A 26431-nucleotide genomic window follows, 5' to 3' on the forward strand; every position below is an offset into this window, starting at 1 on the left:
GTCATGTAATGTTTGCTGAAATAAAAATGGAGAATGGAAAGTCAAAAGGCTGTGGAACAGTCAGATTTGACTCACCAGAATCAGCTGAAAAGGCCTGTAGAATAATGAATGGCATAAAAATCAGTGGCAGAGAAATTGACGTACGCCTGGATCGTAATGCATAATTTCAAACTACATTCAGAACATTCCTACATATGTTTAGCTTCTCTAGCCTAGTAAAAAATCATTTTAGTAACATTGTATGCTTAAAGAAGCTGTAAAAATGAACTTTTAAATCCCACCAGCCTTTAACAGTATAGTGTTAAAATATACTGTAATTCTTGCTAACAAACTTGAGTTTTAGTTTTTAAAGACAGTGGCTCTGGTCATTCAGTTTAAATGAATGGTTATACTGTTTTTAACGAGATAAGCCATTTCCCCATTGTTACTTTCAGTACTGCATAGTGGGATTTGTTTAGTGTTCAAATTTCCCCAGCTTATACCTACTTTATTGTAATGTAAAAAGTAGATGTTTTTCCAGAACTTCAGTTTTCTATATGCATTGTAGTCACACTTTAACTTGAAAAGAAAGGGCTCAGATAAATTAGGTTGTGATTTTGTTTGTTTAAAATTAGTTTTATGCCATGGTGCAGCATTATTGTAAATAAGGTTTTCAGCCTAGAGGGAGTTTGGGATGTTTTTTATTTGATTAAATGAAATAGCTACTTCCTGCTCCCCACCCCTTACACCTCCATCCCAAATAGGTCATTTTGTCCCTGTAACACTAGTAAAGATCAGCCTCCACAACCCCTTATTTTATTGTTTCCTATAATTCCAAGTTCATAAAGAACTGATAATGTAGCAAGCACCAAGTACATTACTAGACAAACTATCCCCAACTTCTTGTCTAGTTTCCAGCCATTCAAGTGAACAGCTAGAAAAAGAAAAACAATGGAAAGAATGAGAGAAATAGCTGTGTATGTCAGTCCACTGCTGTTAACTTTGACAGGAGCCGATGTATCTGTGAATGCAGTTTGAATAAACCACGGAGCACCTAAACACAACACATCAAACACATTGGATCCTATAATGTTAGACATAGCCATATCTCCTCTACCTGCAAAAGAAAAGAGCACATTGTTGAAATGTGCACATTAAGTTAACATTTTATTAATAAGCTGCTTCATCAGTTACACTGGATACCTTTTTTTTCTGTTTTGGAAAACTTACTGAATTTGTATTTGCTCATTTGTTTTTAGTTAGTATTTAAAGACTTAACATTTATTTATCAAATAGTAATTATCTTTATTTATTAAACCATTTTCGTAGACTATATTGATTACTTGTTTTTAATTTGAATTTAACATGTTTAAGCTTTAATGAGTTTTTCAGGTGAATTTAATTCTTTACAGTTCAGGTTTAGTGAACTTAAGCTGCTAAAATTGTCACTTTTCTTTCTCTTGATTTGCTTTGTTCAGTGAAGTATATTGAGGAAGTGAACTATTTTTACAAATGTCTTTTCCCTGTGTATGTGAGCCAGTTTAAGGATTGGGCATAAAAACCTGAACCAGTTCTTACCTTTTCTTGCAACCAACACACTTGCAACAGTGTCTGGTATGCTCGTTCCTGCTGCTAATAACGTAAGGCCCATTACTGTATCTGGAATTTCCAGTGTTTCTCCTATGGATGACAAAATATTGATAAGTGAAAAAACTTATGGTGGTTTTAGTCACCAGTTTGTTCATTAACTATTTTGTAAAGAAGCTTTTTTCCCTGGACAAAACTATTTCAGTTACAACACTACTTTGTGCTCAGTCAATATTTTCAGCAAGTACTATTTAACAGAGAAATTGGAAATTTTATGGACTTTTAGATGGCATTGTTTAGGATGTTTATCAGCTGAAATTCTACTACTGAGTGATTCACTTTTCTTGTGCCCTGACAGAAGTTGTGGATGGCATTCATTATTAGAGACCTTTATTTTAATCTGGGGCTCTAGGCTTTAAAAATAAACATCCTGTGAAAGCCACTTTTTTTTCTTTAGATAATTTTGGTATCATTGTAGTTTTAGTCAAGAATTCTTGATAGTTGTTTCTAAGCTATACAAATATAATTCTTTTGTTATTTAAGCAATTTTAAAGTGAATTTCTAAAAAAAGTCATATTAAATAATGAACTCTATGTAATGCACTCTTTGGGAAAGCATGTAAACTCCCCAACAGAGAAGAGAAATAGGGCTCTATTAAAGTCTTCCTAATGCGAGGTCCAAATTTTTTTATATTCCTGTAAATTTTGATGTTAGTTGATGCTTAGTTTTTCAGAGATGTAATAGTTCTAGGAAAGGAACTGGAGGGAAGTAGTTACTGTAAGAATTGCTTCTTTTGTGTTACTTTGAATGAAAACTTGCTTTAGAACCATTTTTTTCTTGTGTATGATGCCAATTAAAACAGTTTAACTAGAAATCCAGTTTGTTTATTGGAAGCTCATATGTTTATGTTGGAATCAATTTGTTACTATTCACTCATTTCTCATCTCCATCTTTTACATGTTCCTTTTTGTATTTTGGTAAAGCTACTCTTAGTTCTTATGTTTGTGAGCTTGGGGACTCTGATATGGCATATTTGATAAATTCTGTTGCCCTGAATGCTGGCAATTCTAAAATTCTTCCTGTGAACTAATACACTGGCCTAAACCCTATGTAATCTTTGAGAAAGATAACATTTCCCATTATACTGCCCTTTCATTAATAATAGTGTTGAAAAGGAACTCGGCATAGAGAGTCTGTTTTGGACCCTATCCAAGAGAATTGAGTTACTGGAGCAACAGGCCATATCTTAAAGTGGGTCTACGGGGTAGAACCCTACAGACTGTTACAGTGAGATGGCAGTACTTGGATAGTATCATTGTTATTAACATTTGGTCATAAATCCTAGTAAATAACATTAAACTTTATCTTTGCTGAAGTAGTAAACACTTCACTGAACTACCTTTAATGAACGTAAAGTCTTTGTTCTTACATTAAATGGAGCTAAAACTTAGCAGACCTGGATAGCCTTGGATAAATCACCCAATCTAAGTGTTCTGGGTTTCAGTGTCCTCATCTGTAAATGATCAGGGATAAACTGTAAAATCTCTTTCAGCTTTAATGTTCAAGTCTGAATTGCATACTGAGGATACATACCAGTTATTGTGACCATCCAAACAACAACATAAGTAAATGCAGAAATCCATATTGCAGCCATGAAAAAGGTTATCATGAAGCAGTTTTTCCAAAACTTTCTTCTGCAGTCTGGTGTAGTTAGGAAAAGTAATGTAACAATAGGCAGGGTTAGCACCCAAAAAATTCTTTTCAAGTCATCCTCAGGCATGCTGAAAACACTTGGAGGATCTGTTGCAAAGGAAAAGTTAAAATTATGTGAATTTCCTCAGCCAGTTAAATTTGAAATGTACATTAAGAAAGCCATGTTGCTGTAAGTAAGTTAAAACTTAGGGACAGAACACTTTAAATGCTGACTACCAAATTACTGTTATTTTTGGCACAAATAATTCAACTTTTAGAGGAAGACAAAATAAGCAGACGTTGCTCCCATTCTTTGGCCTTTTATCCTCTGAAACATGTAAGGAAAATTATTTATCATAATATTATCATATGTATGATAAATAATAGTATAACCTGTAATATTATAATAAAGGAGGTTATATAGTTAACTCTCAAGTATCTTCATGTGAATTTTCTGCAGTCATTTTTTTCTTAGATTAGTTTTTTTCTGCCATCTGGCATAGCGCTGGGTTGCATGTATATAAGACAAGAGGTTCCACAGCTCTAAGGGACCGCAAAGATAATCCGGTACAGTCCTTCTATTGGATAAATAAATAAACTGAGAGCCTAAGAGATTGTAATTTAACCAAGTTACACAGGTAGGAAGTGGAAGGACCAAGATTCTAACTCAGATTCCTTAACTTCAAAGTTAGTGACTTAGGACCTAGCAGCTGATGGCCTAATTTTAATAATCTAAGGAAAACTGAGGCTTTAAATAAGTTGTTTAAAGAAAGTCATTATGTTCCAAAGGCAAACGTAAAAGGATTTTTGTATTTACCTGCACAATCATCTCCATGGCTTTAGATAATTGAGAGTTGGTTAATCTAAGAGATAATCTTAAGAAAACAAAGAGTATGTCATCTCTTATGTTAGTTTGTAAACTGTGAATGTTAACTCAAAGTAACTTGTTTCTTCCAAGCAGTGATAAGTGTGCTCTGACTAAAAATGGAAGTTGTGTGACATTTACAAAATTTGTACACATACCTATTAGGACCAAATAGAATTATAATGTACTTTTTGAAGTCATTGTAAGGATCTCAGTGCCCTGACAACAGAAGAGGCAATAGTTGAGTCTTGTCAAGCTGAAATAGAAACAGGGGCCGCTAAATCATACATAAAGATTCCAGATGTCTGTGTATCGACTTGGTTTTAAAATGTAATATCTATGTCTTATTGTATTTTATTTTATTTTGGTAAATATTTCCCATTTATACTTTGATCTGGTGCGGGTCACACCTGAGAGTGTTGTAGGCTGCATATTTGACATCTCTGACTTAATGGATAGGTGGCTAGTTATAGAGACATAAGTTCAAGTCCTACCGTACAGAAATATTGGCTCTGTGACCAAGATCAAATCACTTCACTTTTCAGTGCCCCAAGCACTTAACTTAGCACTTAGCTCTACCAAGTTATAGACAAGTTTCCAATCTGCACTGGAAAAGAAGATTTTCACATCTAGGGAAATCACAAGTCTTGGTTCCGACCCCCATTCCTCTCAAAAAAGCAGCTCATTTTAATTAATTTTCAGTATGATGAAGTTCTACATGAACTAGCCAATCAATTCCACTATAGTGTAGTGACCTTTAGGTGTATCCTATTTATTCCAGTAAAATAGGAATTCAAACATTACTCCCCCAAAAGAAGTGGTATGATGTGCTTCATTTTTATTGAAAGATAAAACCATTAAAAGATTTCTTGTTGGAATCTAGAATAATTGAAGCAGGTGATAAAACCTCAAAACTAAAAACAGTATTTTGGAGGGACTTTCCCCAGCTTGGAGTTTTTTAAAAGCTTAGCTTTTAGTCTTGCTATTATAATTAGGTACCCATATAAGAACTTAAAGCATTTTATAGGTTCTTATACATGTTTTTCCACTTTGGACATTTTAAAAATTAAATGGAATCTAGTTTTTAATGCCTAATCTCATATTTAAATCACTTAAAACAAAACAATGAAAAACCTATCTCTTGCCTCTCACTTGGCCAAGTTCTGCTGATTTTTATCTTTGAACCTGTGCAGTATATTTCTGATTGACTTCTTTCCTTTCCCAGTGTTGGCATTTTAATTCAAGCCTTCATTACTTCGGGCTTGTACTACTTGCAGTAACCCCCTCATTGTTCTTCATGTTCTAATTCATTCCAAAGCAGTTACTGATCATGCCACTAGATTCACAAACCTCCAGTGAAATCCCCAAGCCTACAGAATTAAGGTTAGCCTTAGTTGAGTAGTCTAGGACCCCCTCCATGTTCTACTCTAATATCGCTGTCATGTCTTACTTCTTAGTCTTTGCTTCTACATTGCTGCATTCCACCCAACCCAAGTTACTCTCTATCCCATGAACATATTTCCTCCTTTCCCACCTGTCTTTACTCATTCCATTCCCTTAATTTGAGGATCTTTCTCTGCCCTCAGCATCTTACAGGCTGTATTTTGAATCTTTTAATACCCAACTCAAATGATACTTCTTTCCTAAAGCCTTCCAGGATTCCCACACAAAGATACGATCTCTAAATTGGTGTTACATTTTGTATCCCTAATTTTAAAGTATTCTTCATCTTGGTTGTGTCTTCTTTATCTTTATTGTCCCCATAGCATAAGAAATCAATCCTCAGCCAGACTATTCAGCTTTTAATTCTACTCTGTCTATTGAATCAATAGTTCCAAAGATAACTAGAGGGGAATTTAAATATAATTCATATTTATGTATCATGTTGATAAAAAGAATACACTGCAGTGCTTCTTTGAGTAACCTATGTTGTGCCATTAGATTATACATTACCAACAAAAATTTACTGAATGAACTTGGTCATTTGATTGTGAACGGATACATAAACAGCCCGTTCAGATTACATTTTGAAATCACTTTTAATAAGCCTTCACAGTAAATAAGTTAATGAGATTGATTGGGGGGAGTGGGTAAGAGGGTACTTCTTACCTTCAGAAACTTCATTAAATCCTTGCAAACTTGTAGACAACTGTGAGTAATCAGTGTCTTCGTGAAATATTCCACTATCAGTTCTTGATTGTCGGCGGATGAGTGGTCGATCTTCCCACCCCATCAATGACTCTTCAGCTTGTCCCTCGATAGCTTTAGCAAAACAGGTACAACAGGGACTGCATTTCTTCATGATATATTGATTAATTTTAATGTCAAAACACAGCACCAAAATATACACTCCATATATCAAAAGTAGCACAGTTCCTTCATACCTATGGAACAAAGAAGGTTGTGGCTTGTTTTTACGTTATTTAAATAATTGGTTTAAAGATATAATTGATGACATTCAAGAAATAACCCATTAATTTTTGGCTTGTTTAAAATTGTGTTTCTATATAAGCAAAATATAGTAATGTCTGGAAATATATTAAAATGAATATGGTTATGTCACAAGTACTAGTGAATTAGGGAAAACTGCTCAATCAATATTTATTATACACTTTGTGTCAAACACTGTATATGCTAGGCATTAGAGATAAAAATAAAATGAAGCAATCCCTACTTTCAAGGAGGGAGGGGAGACAGCATTTTTGTATGTAAATATATAGAGAATAAATACAAAGTAAATGTAAGCTAGGAAATGAGAGTGGGTGCTAGCATTAGGAAACTTAAGAAAGGCTTCATTGTAGAAGATGGTGCTTCAGTTGTGTCTTGAAGGAAGTGAGAAGAAAGTGAGGAGGGAGTGCATACCTGGAATGAGGATTGGATGGTGCAAAGATACAGACATGGGAGATGGAGTGTGCTGTATGTGAGAAACAGAAGGGCACATTGGTTGGCCCATAGGGTAGATTTAGGGGAATAATGTATAATGAGACTGGAAAAGTAGGTTGGGACCAGATTGTGAAGGATTAAAAAAAATGAAAGGAGTTTCTGTTTTATCCTAGAGGCAATAGTGAGCCACTAGACTTTATTAAGTAATGGAGTCACATGGTTAGATCTGCAAGTCAGGAAAATCACTGACAGTAGTATGAAGAATGGTTTAGAAAGGGGAGGGGCTTGAAGCAGGGTGACTAATTAGGAAGCTTTGGTGATATTCTATCTAGATGAGAGATGATGAGGCTGAACTAAGATAGTGGCTTTTTGAGTAGACAGAAGGGACCAAATGTGACATCTGGGAATGCCCAGATGGGACAAGTGATTGAATATATGGATTGAGATAGCATGAGGAAATGAGGTTATGAACCTACAAGGTTAGAAAAATGATGGTGTGTTTGACAAAAATACATAAGTTTGGAAGTAGGCTGGGGTTTTTCTGGGGGGCGAGGAGGGAATGGGTTCGATTTTGAACATGTTGATTTTTAAATGCCTACAGGACTTCAAATTTGAGATGCCAGTGGACAGTTGATGATATAGGACTAAAACTCAGGAAACAGACTAACTCAAGCTACCCTTAGATCTGTGAGCCACCTGCTTAGAGATGATAATTAAACCCAGGGGAGTAATGAAGTCACCAAGAGGCAGATTGTAGAGAGAAAAGAGATGCTTTAAATGTGGAGGTACACAGATTCACTTTTCACCCACTTCCCTGATTAAATTTAAGGTAAATTTAATTGTGTAAAAGTTGTACTTAAATTGCCATAGGACTTTTCCTACTTTCCACATGCCCCTGACATGGGCATGTAAAGAGAAAAAAGTGTCCCCAGAGGGAAAAAAATAAAGATTTTCATGAGGTGACAGGAAATGAAGCAAAAGGAACAGCTCTCTTGGACACCACAGTGGGTCAATAAGACAGCAGTGAGATGAGCCTGAGCACAGAACATTGAGAGGCGATATGAAGAATAATATTCCAAGTTGAAGAAAACAGCCGTTTCTTTTTCATTTGGCAGGATCTCTCTCCACTGACTCCCTTGACCATAACTTTTAATGGTTTTTGTTGTCTTACCAATAAACTTGATTGTCAAATAGTATGCCAAGAACTGCTGCTATACTGATTGCATATGCCACACAATCTCTAAACATGGGCCAACAAGATATCTTTGAAACCTGTAATGGAAAAAAAAAATTAATTTACTGTTGCCATTATAATAGTGACTTTTTTTCATCAGATGATATGCCTGTTCTATTTATATATTTGTCGTTAAGTGTTAACTCTGAGAAAATTATTCTAATAGGAATTGTAAAGAAAAAAATATTTTGCTACCCACATTAATTTTCAGAAATTGGACTAAAGCTTTTGGTGGGTTAATTGATATATTCTTTTACTGCTAAGTAATAAATTTTATTGTACTTGTTAAGTGCATTTTGTGGCTTTGTCCCTGCATCTTAAAAAGTTTCTAATTTCTTCATTTGAAAAGATGATCAGTTGTGCTATTATTAAGAGAGTTTCCTTCCATACCACATTAGAGAGCAGCCCACAAGCTGCACAGATGCCGAGGAGATTATAAATCGCGGATCCAAGGATGGTGCTAATTCCGATATCTCCCTTGGTGACAAATACCCCTAGGAGCAATACAGGAACTGAGTTAGTAGTTGAATCTGAAAGAATGGGGGGAAAAAAGATCTAAGACCCAAATGATTTATTTGAAGCAGCAAGGTAAAACAAACTGGATTTACCTAGAAAAGCAGTAACTAATTCAGGGGCTGAGCTGCCTGCTGCCATAAAAGTTGCTCCTGCGACATCTTGAGACAACCCAAGACCTGTAGACACATGAAATGATTGTTACTTTCATAATGATAGAGAAACAAGATGGATGTGATGTCATAACAAAAAGAAATATGCTTTCATAGAAACAGCTCCCCACTGCATCATATAAGAATTTATTGATTACTGAATAAGTTAGAAAATGGAATTCATGGGATAAAGAAATGAAAAGGGAGGAAATGCTAGTTTATTTTAGGATGTTCTAATGCAAGAGTTCTTAACCATTTTTTGGTATCATGGACCCTTTTTGGAAGTAGGGTGAAGCCTATAAACCCTTTCTCAGAATTTTTTAATAATAGAGAAATACTAAATTTCACTTAGAGGTTAGTGAAAATAGAGATGTACATTTTTTCCCGTCCAAGTTCACAGACTCCTGGAAATCTATGTCAGGTTAAGGACCCCTAGTCTGATGGCCATTGCAGTTGAAATGAGACCCTAGAGTTGAGTCCCACGCCTTATAGTTATTGACTGTGACCCTGAAGCAATTTTCTTCACATCTCTGAAACCTGTTTTCTGATTAGTGAAGTGGGGATGACAGCCATGCCCTGACTACCTTTCCAGGGCTGTTATGAGGGGGAAAAAAGACTTCAGGAACCTTTAAGTGATACAAAAATGTGAGGTTTATTTATGTTTTTTAGATCATTTATTGAACATTGCAGAAAGGGAGGAGGAGACAGGAGGCTGGTTGGAGCCTGAGAATTACAGGAGGCAGTGTAGTGGAATGGAATTTGTGTCCAAACTGGATTCAGAAAATATGAGTTTTAGGCCCATATTGGCTCCATCCTACTCACATGACCTTACTAGTTCTATGACCATCCAGCTTCTATTAGCCTCAGTTTTTTTCGTCTGTCAATTGACAATGAAAGCTATTTCAGTGTTGTGAGAGTCAGATGAGAATATCTATGTAAAGTGCTTTCCTTGTCTGTAAAATGAAGCTGGGCTGGATGGCTTCTGAGGCCCCAGCTCTGAGTCTATAGGCTGAGTCCTTGATCCTAATTTGCATAATAACACATAACTAATTAACAGTGAAGCCTGGCCTAGGCCCTAGGTCTCTTCTCTTGACTCCAGGGTGCTTTCTAATAAACATCATTGCTTTTCTAATTATTATATTAATATTGTTATTGTTAGGTCCTCCACCAGAACAGATCTGTAACTTAGTCTTAGACAATTGCCTGGAGCATTGAGAGACTTGTCCATGTTCATTTAGTAAGTGTCAAAGGCAAGACTTTAGAACCAAGATCTTCTGAACTCCGAAATTAGTCTTCTCTCCTGTCTTTAGCTTGTGCTTAATTTCCTAGAAGGCAAAATTGCGTAAAGATATAGCCTCAAGTATCCCTTTAGCTACCAAGGCTAACAAGTATTAGCAAAACACATCTCTTAAAACCATTTCCAGACAGCAAGGTGGAGCAATAGATAAGGTGCTGTCCCTGGAGTCAGGAGGACCTAAATTCAAATCCAGCTTCAGGAACTTACTAGCTGTGTGACCTTGGACAAGTCATTTAACCCTGTTTGCTTCAGTTTCCTCATTTGTAAAATGAGCTGGAGAAGTAAACAGCAAACCACTCTAGTATCTGCCACGAAAACCCCAAATGGGGTCACAAGAGAGTCATACATGACCTAATCAACTGAACAATAACAAAAACTATTTACAGAATTTAATCAATTGATAATTTATTCATTTTGATCAGTATGTCATTCCTCTTTTCCTTAAATCACTCCAAGGCTTAACTAGTATTTTAACTTGGGTTTTCTATCTGAAGTTACAAAGGAAAACCACATTGTTTCCACTTGCCCAGAGAAACAAGAAACACTAATAGTGTTTGGTAGCTTTCTGCAGGTTAATGATAGCAATAGCATTTACATATATAGTGGGGCTGTGAGATTTGCAAAGAGCTTAACAGATATCATTCTATCCTCAGAACAACTCTGGGAAATAGATGCTAATTTACCCACATTTTACAAATAAAGAAACTGAGGGAGATAGGGTAAGTGACTTGTATGAGGTCACACAGGTACTAAGTGTCTAAGCTGGATTTGAACTCGTCTTTTTGACACCAGGCCCAATGCTCTATCCACTGCACTACCTAACTGTAAGTGGTCAATTGCAGTGTGAAGAATGGGGTTAGCATAACATGCTAGCTAGCACTCAAAGGAATGCTAGTTTGCTTACAATGCTGAGTGACTCAAATTGTAATGAACTCTTTGTATAAACAAATTGCTTGAATTCCTCTCATCTCAGACCATATTTTCCCGTTTTACCCTTAGATCTTGTCCTGATTTTTCTGGACCTCAAACACATCTTTAGACTCTGGTCCAGATTTCCTGGATATCTTGTGCCAGCTGCCCTGATAATTAACCTTATTTTTATTAAATGGACCTGGGTTCAAATCCCATGTCTTTTCTGTACTACATGTATGATCTGGGATGGGGCACTTAATCTCTCTGTGCATTCTCTCTTCTATAAATGAGGTTTTGGCTAGACAACTTGCAAAGACATTTCTAACTCCAAATCTATGACCTTTAAAGTAAAATATCAGTGCTATGGATTGTTCTGCTTTGACCAGGTCATGGAAGGGTCTCAACCACAGCCTGTGTGGTCCAATGCAGTTAAGGGCAAACTGTGTGGGACAGTACATCTATAAACCTGAATATTAAAACAATAAATGGTTTGTTACTTCATAAAGCATACCCAGTCCAAGTGTATTAAGTGAGAACAAATTATTAACCCTACTTGATTAACCAAGAGAGTCTGAGAACTATGTGTATATTCTGAGCTTAATGCATTATCTTAAGATATTGAGCTATTGTTTTTCCAAAAAAAAAAATTTGTTCTAGTAATAAAAAACCTGGAAAAAAGTTAAAATGGGCAAATAAACAAAATGAATATATTCTTTCGAAGGGACTATCGGTATTTTTCATTTCCACTTTCAGTTTCCATCTTTTATCCATTTCAAGTATGGACATATGCATTTTTATACTTGCATGTTATTTCATTAATTTAAGTAGTAATAAGATTAGTGCTTTAAGTATATCTCTTGAGATATTTTTCAGCCTTTCCATTTGTTCAGATCAAAAAGTCAAACCTAGAAATGAGAAGAGAAAGACTACTGAAAAAGATAACTATGCTGTGTTTTTAAAATGCTGAGAAAATATGCTAATATAGTCAGGAGGTAGATTAAAGGTTCTCAATGCGTAGACCTGAATTCCCTGGTAGATTTTTGAGACAGTATGAACCTGGGGAAAGAAATTCCAGGCAGAGGAAACACTATGACCCTTAGCATAGAGGCAACAAGGTATAAAGCAATGAAGGGGATAATGAATAAACCAGTTTGACTGGAGTATAGAGTACATCCATATGGTTAACAATGAGAGTAAGGCTGGAAACATAAGTTAGTGAAATCTTTGAATATTAGGCTATAACAATAACTAACATACAGTACTTCAAGGTGTGCAAAGATTCATACATACATCATCGCATTTGAAGCAAACTCAAGAGATAGGTACATTTATTTATCCCTATTTTACAGATGAAGAAACCAAAGCTAAGAGAGATGCAAAAGTTTTGCCAAAAGTCACACAACTAGTGTGCTTGCGGTAAAATCTGGAGTCTGGTCTTTCTCAGACCAATGCTGTTACCTACTGTAGCACCTAAAGAGTTAAGTTTGTTTGTTGAGTCTTTTTTTTTTTCAGTTGTGTCCAACTCTTCTTGGGGTTTTCCTGGAAAAGATACTGAAGTGGTTTGCCATTTCCTTCCTCAAAAAATTTAAGATATTCTACATTGTGAGCAGTGGCGGAAAAAGCATCAAGGACTTATAGAGCTGGAAAAGCAAGAACAGATGCCCAGCTGAGTGTTGTGCTGGTGTTCACAAAACATTTAAAGAACTGGAGAAAGGCATCTCTTCAGTACATTGGGTAGATCCTCTATGGAGGATGTATAGAAAAATACAGAGAAGAATCATCAGTCTGAAAAGGTGTGGCTGATCCTCACCCAGAAGTGAAGGACTTGAGGTGTAAAATGAAACATACATTTTTGGACATGACCAATGTAAGAACTCATTTGGGTTGTACATGCATATTCGTTACAAAGATTTCCTTTTTTCTGTTTGTAGGGAGGTGGCTTTGGAGATAGGAGAGGACTAGTAATAGGGTTGCTCAAAAAAAAAGGGGGCAATAGAACTATTTTAAAATGTGCAAAAGAAAACAGAAGGAAATCCAGAAGGAAAAAGGCAAGCAGGACAGCTTTGAAAGTTACATGTTGGATTTATTATATTCAAAGGAAAAGCAAGCTGTATATAATAGCTTCACATCTCCGTGTATCATCCTCTCTGCTTTGCTTTATATATGGAAATGCTCATTTAACTTAGTGTTTGCTATGTCCAGATTTTTTTTTTAAAGCCACAAATAGTTTGCGGTTTACACTGCCCACATCTGTAACATGATATTCAAATTATATCACCAACTAAAAGGCAGAGCCAGCTTCAGAGTTAGGGCAATCTGGGGTCAAGTGTTGCCTCTGACATAACAGTCTGTGCGACTCTGTGCACATTATTTAATCTTTTAATGCACCAGGAGACTTGAAAACTATAAATTGTGGAGCAGAATCCTATCTAAATTAATTGAAGGAGTTTCTTCATTGAGCTTTCCCTATACCAGTGTAAGTTCAGATCAGGTTCCCTTCACCCGTCCCTCCCCCTCCCCCCAAAAAAGTCATATTTGCAACTGCAAATTATGCATTTTCCTATGGGAGTAAAAAGGAAGGAGGCTTAGTAGTACTGAATAATAAAAATAATGGCTAACATTTCCATATAGTGACTACCACATGCCAGGTGATGTGCTAAGCACTTTAACAAATATCTGTTTTGATCCTCACAATAATCCTGGGAGGTGGGTGCTGTTATTATTCTCATTTTACAGATAAGAAAGCTGAGGCAAATAGTGTTAACTTGCCTGGGGTTAAACAACTAGTAAGTGTTTGAGGCTGGATTTGAACTGAGGATTTCCTAACTCCAAGCCTAGTGTTTTAACCACTATGCTATGTAGCTGCTGAATCTCAAATGATACTATGAAGCAGTAATCATTAAAACTATTTAATGCTGGTTTTAAAGATAGATAAATTGATTACAAATTAAGGAAACAAGTCTCAGAGGCAATAGAACATAGTAACATCAAATTAAATTAACCCAAAGACATCAAATACTGGGAAAAAAAACTCAACTATTTGAACAAAACGCTAGGGAAACTGGAAAACAGTCTGCCAGAAATTAAGTTTTGGAACAATATCTCACACTACTTGCAACAGTTAATTGCAAATGTATACATGGCAAATATAAAAGGTCATATAATAAACAAGGGAGAAGAGAAAATGATACCTTTCACAACTACAGATGGATGGAAAGAATTCTTAACTAAAGAGATAGAGATGACCATGGAAGATAACAGAATTACAATTATGCAAAATTGGAAAGACTGTGCACAAACAAAATCAATGCAGTTAAATTAAAACTTGAAAAATCTTTGTAGCAAATTTCTCTAATTAATATCTGATATCCACAATACATAGGGAATTCGTACAAATACAGAAGGACAAGAACCATTCCCCAATAGACAAATATTACCCCTTGCAATGGAATATTAGTGTACCATAAAAAGTTATGGCAGCAATGGTTTCAGAGAAATCTGGGAAGATGTATGTGAACTGAAGCAAAGAGAAATGAGAAGAACCAGGAGAGCAATTTATATAATAATGACATCATAAACACTTTGAAAGACTGAAGAACTCTGATTAATGCAATGACTAACCATGATTGTAGGGAACTGATGATGACACATATTACCCACATACTAGCAAAGATGGTCAACCACAGACCTAAAAAATGACATACATTTTCAGATATAGCCAATGTAGGAATTTATTTTTCTTGGCTATACATATCTTTTTTTCCCCAATAGTGCAAAGGGAATGTGTGTATATATATATATATATATATATATATATATATATATATACACACACACACACACACACACACACACACACACACTCACACATATATATATACACACACATATACATACATATATGTGTATATATATACACACACATATATGTATGTATATACACATACACACATATATGTATATACACACACACACACACACACACACATATATTATTGAAAACAATTTTTTTAAGTTGCCTCTGTTTGCCATTCACTGTAATAGGCTTTGGGGATATGAACTCCTAGTCTGAAACGATCCTTACTCTCAAGGAGCTTACATCTTATTTGGAAAAAAAACCATCTACACACAGAAGTATAAACAGAATAAATGCATGGTAGTCAGGTAGGGAGATTAGTAGTAGGCAGGAAAGCAGGAAAGATTTCATGTTGAAGATGGTGCTTGAGCTGCATCTTGAAGTAGGAGAGAAATTCTGTGAGGCAGAGGTGAGGAGGATGAGCATTCTAGGAATGAGAGATAGTTGATACAAATATATGGCATACGGGAAATGGAATGCCATGTATGAGGAACAGAGAAAAGGCTGGTTTGGTGGACTCACAGATTGCAGGAATGCCATGAAGCTGAGTATTGTATAATAATGAGACTGGATGATAGTAGCTTATATTTGATCCTAGAGGCAATAGGTAGCCACTGCTGTTTATTGAGTAAGGGAATTACATGGTCAGATCTGTGCTTCAGAAAAATCACTTTAGCAACTGCATGGACAATGGATTGGAGAAGGAAGACATTTGAGTAAGAAGTATAATGAGAAGATTATTTCAATAGTTTAGTGAGAAGATTATTTCAATAGTTCTGATGAGATCTTGAGTTAGGGTAATGGTCATATAAGCAGAGAGAAGGAGACAGATTCAACAGCTATTATAGAGGTAGAAATGGTATTTTTTTTTTACTGAATATTAGGATAAAGGACAAGTAAAAGGATTCAAAGGAAACCCTGAGGTTGCAAACCTGAGACTAGAAGGATGGTGGTGCCTTCAACAGGAAGAGGGAATTTTAGAAGAAGGGTAGGAGTAGAGGAGATAATGAATTCTGTTTGGGACATGTTGAGTCTGAGATGCTGCTAGGATATCCATTTTAAAAGGTGATCAGGTGAGAGAGAGAGAAAGACAGACAGAGACAGACAGAGACAGAGAGAAACAGAGACAGAGAGACAGAGACAGACAAAGAGAGACAGAGAGACAGAGATCTAGAAGTTTTCTACGTAGAGATGTTAAAAGAACCCAGACGGTATTCATGGCACACTCCTATTTTCAAAATGCTATTGATTTTTTGTATCATTTTCTTTTCCAAATACATTCTTTCCCCTTTCTCAACTTAAAGAGCCATCCCTTGTAACAAAGAAAGAGAAAAAAAAACCAGTTCAACAAAGCCAACCCACATATCAACTGATATGTATATATGTGTATGTATGTATCAACGCAATCAGTCTATACAATGTTCCATATCCATAATACTGAAGCCTTACAAATAAGGGAAGAAAGTATATTTTCTTGTCTCTTTGGAGAGACAAAATTATAGAATACAATTTTTTTTAAAAAAGATGTTACCCTTTCAAAATTTATCAAAGCAGAAAAGAAAGCTGTCACCAACCATATTAAAAAAATGTTCCAAATCATGAATAAGAGAAACACAAATTGAAAATGACTCTGAAATTATACCTCACATCTGTCAGATATAAAAAGATGATAAAAGAGAAAAATGGCAATTGTTGGAGGAGCTTTTGGAGGAAAGGCACACTAATGCACTTGTGATGGAGTTGTGAAAACATTTTGGAAAGTAATTTGGAACTGTACAGCCAAAGTCACTAAACTGCACATGCCCTTCAACCAGCGATACCACAACTAGGCTTATATACCCTAAGAAGGTAAAAAAAAAAAAGGACAGAAGGAAAAAAACTTATGAATAAAAATATGTGTAGCAGCAGTTTTTGTTGTAGTAAAGAGCTGAAGGCAAAGTAGATGGCCATCAGTTGGAGAATGGCTCAATGAATTATAGTATGTGAATGTAAGACCATAAGAAATGATAAGATGGATAGGTTCAGAGAAATAGAACCAGGAGAATAATTTATACAATTATATAATATAAAGGAAAGAAACTGATTCTGATGAATGCGGTGACTAATCATGATTTTAGAAGACCGATGTTGAAGCCTCACATTGCAGAGGTGCAGAATGACTCATACATTTTTAGATCTAGCCAATGTATTGATTTCTTTTGCTTGACAATCTGCTTATTTGTTACAAGGGAAGGTTACTATTTGGTGGAGATATTCAGAGTTGGTAAATGACCACAGAGAAAAAAGAAGAGAAAAGAAAAGTGGCAACAAAACATTAAAATAATACAGATGGTAGAGTAGAAGAAAGTTCAAAAGGTGACAAGGCAGGGTAGTTTTGTTGTCACTGTATAAAATTTATTGCGCACCTAAAAAAAAGACATATGCTATGTATTACATATCCATAGTTTCATATATAGTCCTCTTTTCTCTTCTTCTTTGTATATTAAAATGTTTGTGTTTGTAAAGTTTCTAATAAAAAAACCCTTGAATATTCAAACTTTGGGAGTCTGCTATAGAGACTCGAATATGGAGAGATGGTTGCATTTATACAATCACAGAATCGCAAAAGTTAAGGAGCCCTGGGTCCTTATTTCAACCAGTACCTGAATGGAGATATCATCAATATTCACAGGTGGTCATTAAACCTCCTCTAATAGACTTGCAGGGCTAGAGAATTCACTTTCTCCTGAGACAGGATACTTCCCTGGGGGAAGCTTGTCCTGATTTTGAGTCAAAATCTACTTTTTAGCCATTTTCACCCATTACTTCTAGTTCTACTCTCTGGGGACAAATCAAGCACATTTTATTCCTCTTCCACGTGATAGCTCTTTGAACACTGGAAGAAAACTAAAATGTTCTTTTGTTTTGTCATGGTGTCTGCCTGACTACACCCACTTCCCATTCAGTGTCCTTGGAGAAAAACACCTCTAAACAAGTAACAGGAGAACCTGGGGAAATCTCAGGATTCACAATTTTAATGCTACAAAGAATCTTACAGATCATCTAACCATTGTTTCTGTGGTCTCATTTAACAGGTAAGGAAACTGAGGGATAGAGGAGCAAAGTGATTAGTCCAAGGTCATATGGCAACTCAGTGTCAGAGTTGGGACTAAGTACCCAGGTCTTCTGAACCTCCATTCTATGATGCCATAGGGCTACTATCAGCTAAGGTTTTCTGAATCTTCCTGGAGAGTCAGCTCCTTTGATTGATGACCCTGATCTAGAAATAGACCTAGAGAACCCAGATCTCTTGACTGTGAGTTCTATCCTCTTGTCTTTGCCACAGGAGATCCCAGAAAATTCTGGAGAGCTGATCAACTTGGTCATATTGGGTAGCAATGGATTGTTGGTGATGGTCCTTTGTTCTTGAAGAAGACCAGGGACATCACAGGGTGATGCCTTGACTAGTGGGTGAAGTGGATTTAAGCAAGGCAGAGTTGCTCAAAGTCATCAGCCTCACTCTCTCTTCCAGAGTCACTGAAGTCTAGTGGAAAGTCAGGATGACTAGTGAGTGGATGACCTCAGCATCTTTGATGTCTGACTAAGCTCTAAGTGCTCCCTAGCATCTGCTAGGATATTCATGGAAGTTGGAACAAATTGTTCTCATCTGCCCATTCCACGAGGAGAAGTCTTCACATGCTTGGAGTAGACATCCCCCTAATTCACTGAAAGCCTGAGGTCTGTCAGTTACCCTCAACCTAGTTTAGCCCATCTGCTGAAATGGTTTTACTGAGGTGTGGCCACTTCACAGGCCACAACTTTTTGGAGCCTCTGGTGAGAGTTGGGTGAATTAAGTGAACACCAGAGGTAGATGAACAACCCTGAAAAGGCCAGCCCTCACACCACAAGTGCTAGTCCTCCCTAAATACCCCCTATGCCCCACAGCAGCATATATACTCTACTCAAATGACATCACATCAAATTAGAAGTATAGGAGCTTACCGACGATCAAGAAAATTCCCAATAAGAAATGACATAGAAAAGTGAAAGTGAAAACTCAAAATGAGTACACCAGAATCGAGGTCTATCTTCATCCATTGCTGGCTATGAAATAATATGTTTTGTTCTTAGTAACTGGCCCTGGTCCTTTAGATAAATATATTCCTGAGAGTGGGAAAGGATCATTCCTCAGGCTATACCATCTTCTGAATAGAAATTATTCTCTTGACAGTCTTGAATTCCCTTTAAGAGAGACTAAGAAAAAAAGAGAGAAAGGAAGAAGCCTATTGCTATCTTTTGGGCCTTGCTTTAATTGGAGGTGGAAGGAGCACTTCTATGCAGAGGTGTGTGGCATGCTTCATTATCAGTCCAGTCATGATTACTCACTGCATTTATCAGAATTCTCTCCTTTTTATTATTGTGGTCATCCTATAAATTGTTCTCCTGGTTCTGCTCACTTCACTCTCTGTGAGAGAAAGAAGTTCACCCAATTTTCCATTGGACCTATTTATATAGAAATGAATATGTCTAACTTGATAGATATATCAATAAGCTATAATGTATTAGGATTCTAAGTCTATGACATAAACTCTACTGTCTTTGAATTCTGGAAAGCATTGGTATCTGTTTTCTTAAAACTTCTTGAAACATTGAGCTCTACCTTGGGTTAACACAACAGATTAATTGTTCTGTTTTTCTCTATCTCTAATAGAATAATTAATTTATTTTCATTATTGTTTTGTGTTCACTGTGCTTGGTATCCTCTCTGAGGTGTGATTTTAAGGTAATGCAACTGATTTTTTTTAACATATACAAACATATCAGAATTTATAAATCTAAATAAGTATTGTCTCCTTCAAAGTAATCATTTGGGGAGGCCGTATGCTTAGTCCAATTATTTAAAAGAAATACTATTCCAAAGAAATCATTCCAAAGGAATGGTGTTAGGTAATGTTAAGAGTGCTAGCCTCAGAGTTAAGAGAAATCTAGATTCAGATCCCACTCCTGACACTGTCTTAGTGACCATGAGTATGTTATTTAATCTCACTCAACCTTAGTTTCCTCATCTGTGAAATGGGAACAAGAATACTTATAATTCTTACTTCATTGGATTAGTAGTTATGAGAATCAAATGAGATGGTTTATGTAAAACACTTTCAAACTTTAAAGTGCTTTGACAATTGCCTTCAGAAACTGTGACATACTTTTTAAAAATACGCTGAATTCTTTGAGAACAAGTTTGAATTTGGAAACTAGCCAAAAGCCATGTGGAGTGAAGTCTGGTGATCAAGCATGGGAATGCTATTCATAGGCCAAACATACATAAAAATACAAGATGTTATTATAAAGCAGTGAAATGGGTTTTCTTATGTGATTTGTCAGCTGCCTCTTAAGACCATTCTCATGCCTGTTAAAAGTCCAGCTTCATTACTTTGCAGTCTGATTTTATAAATTTGTTTGTCTGAACCATCAAGCACACCAGAATCTAAGAGTCATGGATGCAAAGGAAAAGGGGTCTCTCACTTCCAAATCTAAGAGCTATTAGAATCGTTACGGACTTTCACTTGAACTTGAACCATTTTCCCATTTGTTAAAGTGAAAACAACGTTATAAGGATTTGTTTTTATGTTGTTTGTTCCATACTGTTTGGTGCATACTCCTAGCAGTATACTGGACTCCCAGGCTGTCTGCTTACTCTCTTGGCTCAACTGAACCTCCAGTCTGACTGCACCCCTAGCCTTTCCCTCTCTCCCTTTTACAATGCCTTCTAAGCCCACCACTCCTACCCCATTAGACTGTATTCTGTACCTACTGACCCTTTCAGCTCAATTAGTTAGAATATACTGAGAGCTCCTTGTGACCTGTGTAAAAGTAGAGGTCATCCCACGTAATCTCAATCAAGCAGAAAGAGAAAAGACAGAAAAGAAAGGAGATGAGAAAAACTCTTAAGTGGAGGCCGAGTGTCCTCATGGCAGGGAGGAAATACTATTCTCAGTCTCTTTGTTCTTCAGGAAGGCTTATCTTTTGCAAATTTCACAAGGATGATCGATAACCAAACAATTCACCCAGAGTCTAAGCCATCCCAATGTTAGCCATGCCTACTCCCTCCTAATTTTATCAATGCGGAGCCAGTTCAGCTTAGAGTTAGAATCTGCGTTTCCATCCTAGAAAACATGGACACACCACTAAGCAGACACGTCTAAATTATTTTCCCCTTTAAATTATGAACAGATTTATATTAGATTTTTTAAATTAATGTTTTTGTTAAAATAATGAATTTGTCTTTAAAAGATTTAAGATAACATCATGGAATGGGAATTATAGTTTCTAATTATAGTCAGACAGAAAAAAAAAGGAATTCCATTATATACTAATATTCAAGCAGCATGTTTTGTGGTAGTAAAGAGCCAGAAACAAGATGAGTGGCCAGCAGCTGAGAAATGGCTAAAACAATTCTGTGCGGTGGGACCAGGATTTCCCTGTTTCCCCAAAACAAGGGTTACTTTTTTTCTAAAAGGCAATAAAACCATCCCTGGGACTTTACTGGCCTCTCTCTATCTTGATAAAGCTTCCTCATCACCTCAGGGCATAAAAAGTCCTACTCATGTGGAATTGGGATCTCATTGGTATTGGAACTGATGAAGTGTGTTTTTTGAAGATGAGATAATCTGTATGTGCCAGAGTTCAAGAGACTATTTGAGGAGTTTTCTGGAAATCTTGAGGAATATGTTTGTGTAGCCTCTGTTGATTTGAGATCAAGTAGGGTAATGCATTTCACAATGAAATAGCATTTCATTTTATTTGTCTTAAACTTACTTTTTTTCTGATGACCCCTCAATTTTCCATTTTCCCCTACCATGATTTGTAGACTTTGATCACATCCCTTTCAGCTTTCATTTTCCAAGATGAAAGTTAGTAATCTTTTTTGGTCTGTCTTCAAAAGGTGGCAACCTTGCCCCTCTTGGAATAGAATAGGGCTTTGCCGTATATGCAATGTAGAAACGTATTCAAGAAGGGAAATCTGCAAGAAGGTCCCAAGAAGATAGTGTAGAAATGTGAGTATAACATGGCAGCAAAGATCTCCGTGTGGCTCTCTACACTTGGAAATCAGAGACTTGCATCCTAGAACCAGAGCTGACCCCAGAGGCTCTCTATCCAAGTCCCTCCTTTTAAAGATGAAGAAACTGAAGCCTCAAGAGGTTCAGTGACCTGCCCATAGTCCACTTAGGTTAAGTGAGAACTGGCTGTAGTTTCTTCTTCTGGAAGAGAAAGAATTTGCTCTTTCCAGTGCACAAAGCCTTGCCCACAGTCAGCATCCAATAAATATTTCTTGGTTGATATTTTACCTTTGAACCATTTCACTGCAAGTTGAGAAACTGCTTGTCAAAAGGTTTGTTTTTCTTTCTTTGCCTGTAACCAGGAGGAGGAGCCTCCTGGATTGTCTCCATTAAACACGGAGTTGTAATAGACTAATTTTTTTGTTGTTAAAATGATGTATTGAAGCAGCTTTCAAAATTTTTGGTCTCAGGAGCCCTTTAAACTGCTAAACATTATTGGGGATCCCCCAAAGAGCTTGTGTAGGTCATATCCCTCAAAGGGTTTATGTGGGTTGCATTTATCAAAGTTGATTGTATTAGACATTAAAATATCTTAGTATTATTATGAAAATAGATTTGACTATGTAGGCCCTCTGAAAGGTTCTCAGAGACCCCCAGAGGTCCTTGAACCACACTTTGAGAACCACTGGTATAGTGGAGATAGTGGTGGACTTTAGTTAGGAAGACCTGGATTTGAATCTTGCCTCTAGCATTTATTAGCTGTTTAGTGTTGGGCAAATTACTTAACTTCTTAATTGGATTTTCATCAGGGCATCAGGACTTCACCTGCAAAATTAGGGGGCCTGATTCAATTTCCTCTAAGTCTATAATCTGTTGATGCCATTTGGTGTGATGGAAAGAACATTAGTTTTAGACTCAAAAGGTTTATGTTTGACACCCAGTTTTTTCATTTACTAGCTGTATGGCTATGGGAAAGTCACTCTACCTCTCTGAGCCTCAGTTTCCTCATCTGTAACATGTGGATGATTTGTATCTCACAGTTGTGGAAGGAAGGTATTTTATAAACCTAACAGCCATAGTATAACTTAAATAGATGGTTTTGTTCAAATAATTGTACAGGTTGTCAAAGAAAAATGACCAATGCATGTAAGAGTGTTTGCTTTTCTAAATGCTAGAACTAGTAACAGATTTGCATCTCTCAAACCTTTCTTACTCACTTAGTCTCCCTCACAACCAAAGACATGCTTGAAAAAAAGAATCTGGCCAGTTTAGCATCACGGAACAGCTGATATTAATATTGTTCCAAAGTTTGCAGAGCACTTTATATACATAAATATGTAAGCCTCACAACACTACCCTGAGGTGGGGAGTAGAGGTATTATTACACGCATTTTATGGATGAAAGGATGAGACCCAAAGACTTGACCTATAGCTAGTGAAGGATTAATGGCAAGATTCAAATCCAGATGTCCTTGCCATGGAGCCAGTGCTTGATCCACTCATTTACTCCAGGCTATCTTTAACATAGCACAGCTAATTGATCCATGGGAAGATAGAATCCATGACACTGGTCATGCTGAGAAATGATGCTGTATTAACTAGCTGAGCTAACCAGCCATAGCTTATCTAAGTGGCTAAAAGTTCAGTAGTAGCAAATCTTAAATATTATTGACCTCTGTGATATCCACTGAGACCTGCTCAGATTCTCCAAAGGTTCTCCAAGAGTGACCTAGGGAACCCTAGCTCAGTCCAGATGGAAGAACTTCACACCACTTACATTCACTGATGACTTCCAGGGAAGGTAAGAAGTACTCATCACAAACGATAGATATGGCCATGAACATGTAAAGGATTATTAGGAAATAAATTATGATTCCTCCATCTGTTTGCTCCTGTTTGGTAAAAAATCCTTCAGGAAACTCCGATGATGGAGCAAAGACACATTGGGTGTTGTTTTCTAAGAGAGGAAAACAAAAGACAAGAATGGTATGTGTCAACTATGTACCACTCATGAGCTTGTGAAAAGATATTTTGAACTTTAAAAGAGATTTTTGTAAAAAGTAAAAGGTACAGAAATATATGTTGATACTGTAAGTGAAAATAATGCATTTTATTGGCTTTGCCTATATATAACAATGCTCATGTTATATTATGCTTTATATTATATTAACTGAGATAGATAGATAGATAGATAGATAGATAGATAGATAGATAGATAGATAGGAAATATTCTAGAGGCTGCTAGTTAACATAGTCACTAGAACACTGGCTTTGGAGTCAGGAAGACCTGAGTTCAAATCTAGCCTCAGACTAGTTGTGTGACTCCAGGTGAGTTCTTTAACTTTTCTCAGGAGGTAAAAATGAAAATAATAATAGCACCTACCTCCCAGGGTTGCTGTTGTTAGGGTCAAATGATATCATATATGTCAAACACTCTGTGATCCTTAAAGTACTATATAAATATGAGTTATATATTTGCTATTATGATAATTTTTTAAACCAGACCTGTGATTTCATTTATATAGGAAAATTCTTGATTGGGAAACCCGCTCCCCACCCACCCCTCATCAATGTATGTCTTCAATTGCTCTGCAACTTCTACTTTTACAGAGTTTCCTGTGGACACTTAGAGGCTGTCAATGAGCACTGTTTAAGCCTCTACTATGTGTCAAGAACTATGCTAAGCCTTGGAAATACAAATATGAAAAATAAAGGTAGTCTCTGCTCTCAAGGAGCCTATAATTTAATGGGGGCAGACAAGACACAAAAGTTAAATGACTTTCCCAGGGCCGCACAGTCAGAATGTGTGAGAGGCAGCATGAGCTCATATCTTCCTGACTGAAAGCAGTCATTTCTCACTTCCTTAGATCATGCTAACTCTTTAGTCTAAATTTATTATCATAATTACTAATGGTAATAATAATGATGAGAAGCAGTGTTTCATAAAGGATAGAGAGCCAGCCTCAGAGTCAGGAAGACCTGATTATAAGACCTGTCTCTGATGCACAATGGTTATGGGACCTTCGGCAAGTCTTGAAGACTTTGAGTTGCAAAACAGCGCCCAATATACATCAATAGGAATCACCTAGCTGGGACTTCCCTACTCTGATGAAATCATAGGTTTGAGCAAAATAACAACAACAACAACAACAACATCACTAACAGTGATAAAATAAACAAGTATTATGTATTATATATATGGTGATTATATAATGCAATTATATAATCTTTATATTATATAAATATAAAATGCATAATATAAATTATACAAATATATAATGATGATATAACATAAAATAAATTGTACAAACATAATTTTATAATACGGAAAATAAATTATACAAATATAATGATTATGTAATATATTAAAATTATACAAATATATAACTACTATATGATGATATGATTATATGCAACTATTACATATATTGTCATACTGTATATGCAACTATATAAATATTTTATGAATATATAATTATTACAGACTATATTTATAAATGTATAATCATGCACAAAATATAGCACATAAATATGTTTTGTGTTATGTAAATACATACTTATATGACACGTTATAGAAATATATAATTATTGTATATAATTATATACATGTGTTATATACAATGTGTTATATAAGTATAATTGCATATAAAATCTATAATATAAATATATGACTATTGCACACTGTATGAAATACATATATTATAAAATATATAAACATCTCTTATGTAAATATAATTACATTATATAGCATATAATATTTAGATGTTTATGTTGTTCATTTTATCATTATTAAGAATAATGATAGCTAACATTTATATTCTCTTTAAGGTTTGCAAAGGTTGGCACAAATGTAAGTGCTTTTCATTCATTCATCTCATTTGATTCTTACAACAACACTGTGAGGTAAACACTATTATTATTGCAATCTTACAAATGAGGTAGCTGAGGCAGAGAGGTGTTATGTGTCTTGTCCAGGGTAAAACACCCAGGAAACATCATACTTCTGATCTTTCTTGGTCTTCCCAAACTGGGGTCCAGCATGTTACCCTTAGGCCACCTTGCTTCCTTCCACCCTCCCTGCTCCCCCTACTCTAGCTCAGCTAAGGTCCTGCTTTGTGTAACTCCTCCACTCTCCATGCCCCCAGGCACAAAATATCCTAGTTATGGCTGTGTCCATAATCCTAGACAGCGTCATACTTCAGACTGGGCTCTGAGGTGGCTGGGCTAGTTTATCTCTAAAGGTGGCTCTGAAGTCAAAGAACCTGAATTCAAATCCTGCCTCTGATAATGAGATGTCACATGCAACATTCCTATCTTCAGCCAAAATGCAGTTTCTCATCTATAAAATGAGGGGGTTGGACCACATGGCTTCTGAGGTCCTGTCTCTCGAGATCTATGAAGCTATGAGTTTAGTGTTCGAGTTG

General features: G+C 36.1%; 2 protein-coding genes across 5 annotated transcripts in view; one reads left to right on the forward strand and one right to left on the reverse strand.

The window, feature by feature from the left end:
• MYEF2 (myelin expression factor 2) overlaps positions 1-2440 on the forward strand; it is a 50922-nt gene extending 48482 nt beyond the window's left edge. For all 4 annotated transcript variants that reach the window (XM_020975940.2, XM_020975816.2, XM_020976072.2 and 1 more), the window contains one exon: positions 1-2440. In XM_020975940.2, coding sequence (XP_020831599.1) covers positions 1-164 — 164 coding nt within the window. In that variant the 3' untranslated portion in view covers positions 165-2440.
• SLC24A5 (solute carrier family 24 member 5) overlaps positions 774-26431 on the reverse strand; it is a 27855-nt gene continuing 2197 nt past the window's right edge. The window contains exons 2-7 of the mRNA XM_078151629.1: positions 8631-8770; positions 8178-8278; positions 6233-6507; positions 3160-3366; positions 1558-1659; positions 774-1096 (exon numbers count right to left, since the gene is read on the reverse strand). Of these exons, the coding sequence (XP_078007755.1) occupies positions 774-1096; positions 1558-1659; positions 3160-3366; positions 6233-6507; positions 8178-8278; positions 8631-8770 (1148 nt within the window). The remainder of the gene's footprint in view (positions 1097-1557; positions 1660-3159; positions 3367-6232; positions 6508-8177; positions 8279-8630; positions 8771-26431) is intronic.

The sequence above is a fragment of the Phascolarctos cinereus genome, unplaced genomic scaffold (assembly GCF_003287225.1).
Source record: "Phascolarctos cinereus isolate Bilbo 61053 unplaced genomic scaffold, phaCin_HiC Scaffold_3;HRSCAF=262, whole genome shotgun sequence".
NCBI classification, from domain to species: domain Eukaryota; kingdom Metazoa; phylum Chordata; class Mammalia; order Diprotodontia; family Phascolarctidae; genus Phascolarctos; species Phascolarctos cinereus.